Source organism: Armigeres subalbatus, chromosome 1, assembly GCF_024139115.2.
Source record: "Armigeres subalbatus isolate Guangzhou_Male chromosome 1, GZ_Asu_2, whole genome shotgun sequence".
In the NCBI taxonomy this organism is placed as follows: Eukaryota; Metazoa; Arthropoda; class Insecta; order Diptera; family Culicidae; genus Armigeres; species Armigeres subalbatus.
This window is the reverse complement of record NC_085139.1, coordinates 59,455,572-59,466,899: the sequence shown is the minus strand read 5'-3', so window position 1 is coordinate 59,466,899 and position 11,328 is coordinate 59,455,572. Positions and strand designations below refer to the sequence as shown.

The window sequence follows — 11,328 nt, the reverse complement described above, 5'->3', positions numbered from 1 at the left end:
GCATAATCAATTAAGTTAAAGGTGAAATAAGGGTTTTAACAGCATTATATCCGTTATGTGCTCGTCACGAGAAGAATTGCAAACTGATATAAAACTAATCATATTCGGGCCATACGCTTCAAGATAAAATTCTTTTCAAACCGTCTCCATAACCTGCTTCTTCTGTTACTAAAACTTCATCTGTTGCATGACAGTTAGGACAATACAAATATTTTAAAACAATTATCTCTCCCCTCTTCTCGGATTTTTTTGTCCAAAAATAATATTTTGAGGGGTCAACAAAAAAAAATCGGGTAATTTTGAGGATTTTCAAAACATTCTTTAACAAATCCGAGGAGTTTTTTTATTTTTTTTTTGTTGTTTCCCGCTCCTTTAACCCACCCTGAACCTTTCGGAGACCGGTAGGACATAATTTAATCGCGTACGTAAACAATTTAACAAACATTCCGCGGAAAAAAAATGAAAATTTCGTTTCGTATCAAAAAATTTCGAGTTAAATTGACTTTGATTTCGTATCGTTTCGTGGTATCGAAAGTAAATCTATATTTCGTTTCGCTTCGTTTCGAATCAACATAGACATTTTAAATTTCGTTTCGTTTCGTTTCGCCAAGAAAAAGTGTATTATTGCAAACCCTTATGGTAAATATGCTCAATATCTTTTGATGATCGAAAGTTATATTCGTTGTTCTGTTAAAATCACATTTCTTTCAAAAGTTGATATCTCCGATTAGGGCAGATCAAAAAATATGTTTTCACGGCTTTTGGAAGAACAATTCATATCTTTTGTTATGTAAAAAAATTGGAAATATGGTATTTTTTTCTCAAGTTTTACCAATTTTACTAAAATCATATTTTTTAAAGTTAATTGATATAACTCGACAACGGTAGAAGATACGGAAGATGTTCTTATGGGAAAACATGCGTCTAAAAGTCTTCAGAAGGTGACATTCGTGAAAATGGAAATGGAGCTTCAAAAGTCACCACTTGTCCAAAAATCGATAACAAAAAGTAGATAAAAATACTGTTTTTTGGAGCACCCTAATCCAAGTAGATAGAATTGCTCTAAATCAGCCAAGTCAAAAGCTTTTTAGAGCAAGAAAAAGCTTTAGCAAAACTAATTGGAGTAAGCTGCGCTATAACTTTGTATAACATTGTATGTCAGTATTCCGCAAAAAAAATTAATTCATTTTTGTTTATATGATGAACCACCCTATTTTTTGATAGCACCATAATGATGGCCTTGCTATTCCGAACAATTTTGTAGAACAACTTTTTTTCTTAAAGTTATAGTTTTGGTGTAAAATGCATCTTTCCGTGTAAATCTGTATACTGGACCATAATGTAATGCTGCAGAAAATTCTAATTTTCTTGGTTGTTCTTGAGTTGTCGCTCCTGAAATATATATCAAATGAAAGCTCTTTAGTTGCTCTATTGTTCTACAGGTTTAGTTTTTTATCAAAGATCTGTTGGTAAAAATATTTTCTTTGGAAAACCGACTATTTTCTCTCGTTAAAAAACATTTTTTCTGAAAATAAAAGATTTTATAACCATATAAACTACTTGTCATAAAGTGCTAATTAAGCAGAGAAAGCATGCAAAATTTGAACAAAATCGGACAATCACCGCCAAAGTTATTGCATTTTTTAGATTCTCGCATTTTTTTTACATTTATTTTTGAAAAACTGTTTTACTCCACTCTCCCTTTAGGTAAAAATATAAAAATTTCCAAAATTTCTTATTTTACATATTAAAACATATCCTGAAAACTTCAGACAAATCGGAGAACATCGTTGCAATGTCCCTTGGAAAGAAGTGACTAGGAACCCAGAGGAAGCAGATTAGGTTCGACGAAGATATTTTCAAATATTTAATAAAAATAAAAAAAAAACCTGATAAATCCACAAAGGTTCTTTATTTAATTGTGAATTCAATTCATCAGCATCGCTTCCATATTTGATACATTCATAAAGCACAAATTCTCAACAAGGGATTAATTCCATTCAAAAAAATGTGTACGGCTTTAAATTCTTTGAAAATAAATTAACAGCGTAACTAATTTCTAACATCACAATTTCACAACTGAATTTGGTATTGCAACCTACCGATAACCGATGAGAGCATCACCACTACTGCTTCCAAAAAACCATTGCGCTCAATAAATTCGCTATAAATAAGCACACAAGCCACACGAACTGAGAGTACACATCAAAACCAGTTCTCGCGTTAGTCGTTCACTGACCACGGTCAAATACGGTTACAAATTAATAAATGGGGCTACTGAATACGGTGATTTTCTTGGTGCTGCCAGCTGTATGGCTGTTGTACATCTACTTCCGTAGAAAGTATTCGTACTGGGCCGACAGAAATGTCCCTCAGGCGCCTGGATCGTTGCCCTTGGGGACGTTCAACGGAATGGGATCCAAGTACCATTTCACCGAAGTGTTGCAACAAGTGTACGATCAGTATCACAAAGCTCACAAAGCGGTTGGAGTGTATCTATCGGTGAGACCGATTTTGTTTGTTAACGATTTGGATTTGGTTAAACAAATCTTGGTGAAGGACTTTAACAGCTTCCGCGATCGGGGCATGTATTACAACGAAAAAGACGATCCCCTATCGGCACACTTATTCTCGATCGAAGGTGAGAAATGGCGTTTTTTGCGAAACAAGCTGAGCCCCACATTTACGTCTGGTAAGATTAAATACATGTTCCTGACGATGTGCGAAATTGGTGACGAGTTATTGGCGTGCTTCGAGAAGTATGTGGGTCGGGAGGACCCAGTCGATATTAAGCCACTGGCTCAACGGTTTACTAGTGACGTGATTTCTTCTGTGGCGTTCGGGTTTAAGTCAAATGCGTTGCAAAACGAGGGCTCGGAGTTGCTGCGGAAAGGAGATAAGGTTTTCAAACCTGGACGTTGGGAAACTATTCGCATGTTTGCCGTGTCGAGTTATCGTGACCTAGCTAAGAAATTAGGCATGCGACAGCTACCCAAAGACGTGACAGATTACTTCATGGACGTCATCACCGGAACGGTGGACTATCGAGAGAAAAATAATGTGACGCGACAGGATTTTCTGCAACTGCTTTTACAGTTGAAGAACAAGGGAACGGTCGAAGAACATGAGCAGGAATCGAAGGAGAAAATAACATTGGATGAATTGGCAGCCCAAGCATTCCTGTTCTTCATCGCAGGTTTCGATACTACTTCCACGACTGTTTCATTTGCGCTTTTTGAATTGGCTAGCAACCCAGACGTTCAGGAAAAGGCTCGACAGGAAGTCAAACGAGTCCTCGCAAACCACGACGGACATATCACGTACGATGCACTGAAGGACATGACCTATCTAGAACAGGTCGTCAATGGTGAGTTCAATTCAATCAACTTTCTAAGAACAATCTGATTGTACTTTAATGATTGCAGAAACCCTTCGAAAGCATCCTCCGGTGGGAAATTTGATTCGTTTGGCAAATGGACCATACAAACTGGATTGCCTCAATACGACACTCGAACCGAACACCATGATAATGATCCCGGTACATCCAATCCACCATGATCCGGAAATCTATCCCAATCCATCCCGCTTCGATCCGGATCGCTTCACGCCGGAAGCGATCAACGCCCGCCACTCGCACAGTTTCCTCCCGTTCGGAGATGGGCCGCGAAACTGCATCGGAATGCGATTTGGCCTGGTCGAGGTCAAGTTCGGCATCGCTAAATTGTTGAACCAATTGCGCTTCACGGTTCATGAGAAGACGCAGCTCCCGATGCGTTACGAGGCCAAGTCACAGTTGGCCGATGCGAAAGGTGGCATCTGGTTGAATGTGGAGCGGGTTTAGTGGATTGCGTCGTTTACGCTATACCACAGAAAGAGAAGAGTCGATTTGTGAATATGAGAGAAGCGGACGTGAGTAAATAATTAGGCGCACCACAGCCAGAACGGAAAAAGAGCAGTTGATTCGCTGTTTGGCGCACCATGTGACGATGGAATCGTATTTTGATATAATAATTCATGGGTAGAAGAGATTTCAACTGATACAAATACTGAGAGCCATAATAAAAAAAAATATCGATGGGAAATAGTTTGTGTTCTTGTAACAGCGCATATGCAGTTTTTGATTTTAATGTGGCGAAGCCAGTTTTCAAGAATGGAATAGAAAACATCAGATAAGAACGATAAGAAGCAGTTAGGGAAGTTTTTTCATAATTGAATACGAAAAATATTAAAAGAAACCTTACCACAAATGATGAGCACACTGTGTAAATAGCATAGCATAGCATAGCATAGCATGAACACGCGCACAAATCGTAGATGGAGTTGCAGATATACGCATATTCATTATTATTGAAGATTTCGCCAATATCTGCAATAATGTAGACTCGATTCTCTCTGCACACCTGGCCACGTACTTACGAATGTTTTTATGTTTTATATTCCAGAGGCAACTCTGCTATGATGTGTGATGTTTTTGGTTATCGATATTACGTTTTTACGTATTGTCATTGAGTTTTAAATTTGTGCTTGAATGTTCTGTGATGTTTAACAGCACCGTTTCTCTACTGATTCATTTAAATTTCAATCAATCGCTGAGTAATAACTGTTTTGTTCTTACTAATTTATTACGCGAAGTTATTAATCAGCATTATTTATTGCTATACTATAAGATAGTTCTATTCAATGTATGTACATCGAAACGCCTCCTGCCGGAGAATAGCGGAACATCGTAGCACATTCCATCGTTTTAGTCAGTTCCTGTTGTCTACCAATCAGGCGAACACGCAATGGGAAAAATTTGCGCCGAATGCAGTGATGCTATCACAGGCATTGATTTTGTTGTTTGTCGTGGTTACTGTGGGCCTGTGTGTAGAGGTGTGCGCCGGTCCGATATTCGCGGGGGTGGCGTTGGTCAGAATTTTGGTCGGCGGCGGCATGAATCGGCGTGGCGATTTTTTATTACGGTTCTTTAAGATTTTCTTTTATTTTTTTCGGGATATTTTCAAGACATTAACGGAAGAATCTTTTAAATTTCGTTTGAAAATCTTTAAGTTTTCCAAAATATTCATTTGGAAATTATTTTCGGATTTTCCACGAGAACTACTTTCGCGATTTTTTTTTGATGAGAAATTCCAAGTTTTTTTGAAATCACGAAGAAAATTGTTTGGAATTTCAGCAAGAGATTCTTTGGAATTTACAATCGTTCCAAATTTCTAACGAAAATGTATGGAATCCCACGGAAAGTTCCTGTTGAGTTCCTGTTGAATATTTTTCGAAACTTACACAGAAAACTCTTCAAAATTGAATAAGAATGCGGCTGGTAGAATAGGTGTTGTAACAACGATGGCTTGCTCAGTCTAGAATAATTATCACGGCTAGTTTGTCATGGCCAACGATAAGACAGAAAATTCTTCAAAATATCCGCGAGACAGTCCATATAGATTTCAAGGAAGATTCTCTGAAGTTTTCACGAGACATTTTCCAGAATTTCAACGCAATTTTTTTAGTATTGTTTAAAATAAAATCTTTAGATTTCAACGGAAAATTGCCCGGAACTTTTAAGGAAATTCTTTGGATTTACAAGAGAAATTCTTGGTTTTTTTGGAAGTTATGTTTAATTTTGATACATAGTTAAGTTTGCCATTTTAAAGGTGTTTTATGAGATATTGCGTAAAAAGATTCGGCTGCCGATGAGACTTGAACCCACACTATTCCATTAAGTACACGGCCGTATTACCAATTATACAACAGCTGGTCCCACTGGCAGCCAAATCTTTTTTCGCAATATCTCATAAAAACACCTTAAAATGGCAACAAGTCATCAATTGTAACTGCTAGTGACGTTCGTCGACTATACAGTGGACATCCACACGTCCCAAACAGGCTCACCGTTGGGGTTCTCAGGGCTGCCTTACCTGCTCAAGGGATTCACGAGGGGATAGCAGAAAGAGGACAAGACAACGACGCACTTACATGCATAGGGATAGCGTATAAAAGAAGTTTACTGTTGAAATACATTTTTACTTATAATTTATTTTTTTCCAATTCATAGTGCCAGGAGTGGGTTAGTAAACAGAGATAAGGAATGGATGCGCCCGATTAAAACATGGCGGCCCATTGGCGACATGCGCGCGGTTGACGTACCTTGGATGACTTTTCATTACCGCCGATAGCCAGCTGGGCTGCTAGTTGGACACGAAAACAAGGTGGTGGGGTTCGACGAGCGGGTTGGTCTGCAGGCGGGACCGGATTTCGGTTTCACGAAGTGGACAGCCGGCGGGGCCGTACACACTTAATTTTTTTGACGGGCTCGGTTATCAGATTACCGAATTCTCAACAGCTGAGCTCTCGGTAGTCACCTCGGTAGACCCCATCGACAACCGATTACTCGGTACTGCATTCTATCCGTTGAAATGTCAAAATTTTACTGATATGCTCGGTAAAATCTACTGAGCTCTCGTTATACTTTTGTACCGAACATCCCGGTAATTTAAATGCCAAAGAACACAATTTTGCCGATTACTCAGTACTTTTTAACAATTATTCTGTTTTTTTTTACGGGTCACCAAAAAATCCTTTAATAACTAATTTGCGCATTTGCTTATAGCGAGGAGAATGACTGAGAATGAAAGACAGCATATCTTGTTCAGGTTTTCCCGGGTTTTGTCATCTTTTTCTTATTTGGAGAAATTGGGTCACTACCCTCGGCTTAGTCATGTCTGAGATGGCTGCCCCTCGGGAAAATATTGGGCTTGAAATCTCCTGCTTTTAACCCTTTCCTTCCCATGGTAGCTGTAGAGCTCCATCAAATTTTGTAATTTCTAACATTCATCGAATTGTTTCAACAACAGAAAGCAGTATTTGGCACCACTTTATGGTTCCATTAGACTTTAAATATAATCAATTTTGGGTAAAATAGTGAAACTATTGAAAACAATCAAGTAACTATTGATTTGGAATGTTATTAATTTGAATTCAGGTGCTGCGAGACACTAAGTTTAAAATTTAAAAATATAAATTGTTGAATTGACATTTGAATTGGCTAATATATCAAAACTGCTATTATTTTGAACAATTTGACCTAGTGCGTAATTTTTGAACGCGTCATTCGAAAAAAAATGATACGTAGTATATGTAAATTTCATCATATTTATAGTTCACTGCCAAAAATTAAGCTCAATCGGTCATCGGGGTACAAAGTTACAGCTTGTCAAAGCTGACCATTTTGTATGAAAAACGGCTTCCGCTGCTATTATTCTGAACGCAGGTGTATGTGTTTTTAACTGAGTTAACAATTTTATTACTTGCCACATGCAAAACAATCGTATTAATTGCCTAGGAAAATTTGACACACCGCTTAAAAATATTTTTTTTTCCACTCATGCAGCCTTTTGGCTTTACACGTAAAGATTTATAAAAAATGGCGCTTTATCAGGCATCACGCTAGATCAATCCTAGATAACTGAGAACTCGCTTCAAAATTTAACGAAATCGGTATAATGAATTACGGAACACGGTAAAAAATACACATTTCTATGGAAACTGAGGATCTCGGTTATTAATTACATTATTAATTACATTATGACCTTTCATTTTACGGTGAGATCGGTGGCGGTGGCTTCGTGGCGAGAACAGCCGGCGTGGCCGCAATGGACAAGCACGAGGACGAGGGTTTTGCAATTTGCCAACGATTCTGCTTCTCGGGTTGCCTTTCGGCGGTACCGAGGTTTCTTCTTCTCGGCGGGTTTGCTGTCGACGGGTCGGATCGTGGCTTCGTGAAGAGAACTGCCGGCGTGGCCGTAGTTATTAAACTTGAGAACGAGGGCTTTCTACTCGCCGAGGCTTCTTCTCGGCGGGTCCGGATCGTAGATTTGCGGAGAGAACAGAAAGCGTGGCCGCAAGCACGAGGACGAAGGCTTTGCAATTTTGTCAACGGGACTGGATCGTGGCTCGTAGAGGGAACAGCCGGCGTGGCCGTAGTGGTAAAATACGAGGACGAAGACTTAGCTACTTGTCGAGACTTCTTCTCGGCACACTCGGCACTTAAGCTCTATCTGGAATAAGGGCGAATGTCGCAAGAGAGGATTCTCTTCTTCGACTTCCCCTCTTTTTAATAAAAGTGACAAGCAACGGATTTCTTAGTGATTTATCACCTAAGCACAATAGAAAACAATGCGAACTTGCTTTCTGATGTGATAAACTGCAAAGGAATCCTCTGCTTGTCACTTTTATTTAAAAGAGGGGAAGTCGACGAAGAGAATTCTCTCTTGTGACATTCGCCCTTTTTCCAGATAGAGCTTGACTTAACGACGCGCAAGGGTTTCTTTGTCGGTCCCGCGTGTTTTTCGGGAATTTAACCCTTCGATGATTGGAAGCCACTCACGAACACTGTCTGCACTACTTGGCTCCGTACCACGTGAGTATGAATCTATATTTTCTACGGGAATTTTAATAATTTGCAGGTCTTTTCTAGACGGCTATCTGATCACGACTCCGGCTTTTTCGATTCTCTCCTACCCTATTCGTTGTTCGGCTACGGCAGCGGATATGGTGTTGCCTTTTCTTTTGAATCGGGCGATAGGACAGATTTCCACTTTAAATAGCAAAGTAGGCCAAATGCCTCGAAATTATTCCCTTAACGGTATGCAACGGTGACGATGTTTGTCCGTTGGTACCATTTTCAGTAACACAGTCAAGAAAAAATCTTTGTATAGTAGACGTTTGATAACAAGCAAGTCATATAACTGCAATGCTTTTTAACTGAAATACGATAGGTGCAAAAGTTTTGCAGATATCGGGCCGCTGAACTTCAAAACGATGTCAAAGTCGATGATAGCTGCATTGCGCTGCACAATCAGGTGCGCTTCTATTGCATCTGACGTCGACTGACAACCGTTTGATTTCTAGAATTCGTTGCAGTTATCTAACGGCTAGTGTATTGTACATAAGAAATTCTTGGGAATTTCCATGATTTAAAGCAAAATACTAGTAATTGAACCAAAAAATTCGTTTTCTCTTTTGGTTCATTTGGCCAAAACGGTCATTTGGCCGAATAGGTCATCAGCCCAAAATGCCGTTTCGCCGAAATGGTCGTTTGACAGAATTGGCCATTTGGCCGAAAATATGGTTGAAAATATCCACCCGTTTGGCCAAATGACATTTACGGCGAAATGGCCTTAATGTCAAAAGATCATTGAACGTAATTTCGTAAACTTTCTAATTTGTAAGTCGATTTAAGCCAAAAGTCATCTTAAACCAAAAAAGCCGAATTAAACGTATATCCGAAACTGTTATCAGGTCGCAAATGTAGTTTGACCGAATGCGACATAGAGCCGAAAGACCGAAAATGCCGTTTGGCAGAAAGAGCCATTTGGCCCGAAAATGTCCTTTCTGCAAAACAACCCTTTCGGCCAAACGGCATTTTCTGCCACATGACCTATTCGGCTAAACGATTTCTTAGCAAAATGATCAATTCAGCCGAACGACACTTTTCGCAGAAAATGCCATTTGGCCGAAATGGTTGTTTTGCAGAAAGGACATTTTTGGGCCAAATGGCTCTTTCTGCCAAATGACCATTCTTACCAAATTGCATTTTTGGTCAAATGATCTATTCGGTCAAACGACTTTTTCGGCCGAACGGCATTTTCAGTCAAATGACCTGTTAGGGCAAAGAACTTTTTCTTTCAAATTACCAGTTCGGCCGAATGTTCCTTTCGGCTGTATGTCGCTTTTGGCCAAACTACATTTTCGGTCAAACCATTTTCGACCTGATAACAGTTTCAGATAAACGTTCAGTTCGGCTCGGCTAAATGGAATTTGGCTAGATGACTTTTAGCTTAAAGGCCAGTGTCGACTTAAAAAGTAGAAAGGTTATGGAATTTTGTTCAATTGTCATTTGACAAAAAGGCCATTTCACCAAACGAGTGGCCATTTTTAACCATATTATCCATCCAGTAATTGACATTTGGCCTTACGCAAAACAACATTTTTCGTCAAATGGCCAAAAGGCATTTTCGCCTAATGACTTCTTGTCAAACGATCGTTTCGGCCAGATGAGTTGATAGGGCAAACGGCTTTTCAGCCAAATTACCGGTTTGGCCGTCTGGTGTTTTTGGCTAATTGAAATTCCCAAGAATTTCTTATCAAACTAGTAGTCTGAGAGCACTCCTTATCCTAACGGTAAGACGCGCGGCTACAAAGCAAGACCATGCTGAGGGTGACTGGGTTCGATTCTCGCAATTTGGGCAATTTGGAAATTGTACCGATTTCTCTGGGCATAAAAAGAAACCTCGCAGTTGATAACTATGGAAGTGCTAAGCGACGAGGCGGCAATGTCCCAGTGATGGATGTAATGCAGTTAAGAAGAAGACGAAGAAGTAATAGTCTTAATTTTCCTAGATTGATAAAGTTAAAGCATCTCTTCTTCAGTCACAAGCTCCTACAATTATGAAGGATTTTTTGTGTAAATTTTGAAGAGTACTTAACAGAAATTCAACAGGAACTTTTCGTGGATATTCCGAATAGTGAGTTAGTATTCTGATGAGATTCTCATGTGAAATCCGAAGAATTTTTCGCTGAAGTTCCAATCAATTTTCCTTGAGAAGTCCAAAGAGCTCCACTTGGTAATTCCAAAGAATTCTCGAAACTTCAAAGTAGATCCCTTGAAAAATAATATACAAATGAATATTCTGGAAAAAAAACTTAAAGTATTTTCTGGTGAAGTTCATCAGAATTTTCCTACGAAATTCAAAAGATTCTTCCGTTAATTTCTTGGAAACATAAAAAAATGACCAATACAGCCGAACGATCGGCCGAATGTTCATTTCGGTCAAACGTCGCTTTCTGCAAAACGACCATTTCGGTGTAAAATTATAGATAAGCGGAGTGACAAATTTTAAACAGTGGCCAGACGAAGCAAAAATTTCGGCGGCAGCAGCGTGCCAAAAATTGTCGGCGATGGCGCATACCTCTACATGTGGAGCTACATTCCACATGATGAACGTTCGTTCTGGTGGTGTTACTCGTGCGATGTTTAATTATTTCCCCGATCTCTGAAACAAACCGTGTGGGATGCAAGCAACCGTTGCACACTGGGAAAACCCGATTGCTGTAAATATTATTATTTGACAACAAAATTCCCCAAATTTTCAGATTTTTCCAGCAAAATATATTTAGTGCTCTTCTGTGGATCCACAGTGAAGAGATAAACAGAATTTTAGAACAATATGTTAAAGATAAAATGTTAACAAATATGAAAACTCGGGGATATTGAGGCAAAATGAGCTCAATAACTATATACAGAAGTCTTTCACGTCTATAAAAAAGCACTCC

At 39.2% G+C, this 11,328-nt stretch overlaps 1 protein-coding gene across 1 annotated transcript in view; it reads left to right on the top strand.

Annotated features, from left to right (window-relative positions):
• The first annotated feature begins 2,210 nt into the window (after window positions 1–2,210).
• The window catches only part of LOC134206193 (uncharacterized), a 42,625-nt gene continuing 33,507 nt past the window's right edge, over window positions 2,211–11,328 (top strand). Inside the window, exons 1-3 of the mRNA XM_062681883.1 lie at window positions 2,211–3,367; window positions 3,426–3,835; window positions 7,602–7,979. Of these exons, the coding sequence (XP_062537867.1) occupies window positions 2,269–3,367; window positions 3,426–3,835; window positions 7,602–7,979 (1,887 nt within the window). The 5' untranslated portion in view covers window positions 2,211–2,268. The remainder of the gene's footprint in view (window positions 3,368–3,425; window positions 3,836–7,601; window positions 7,980–11,328) is intronic.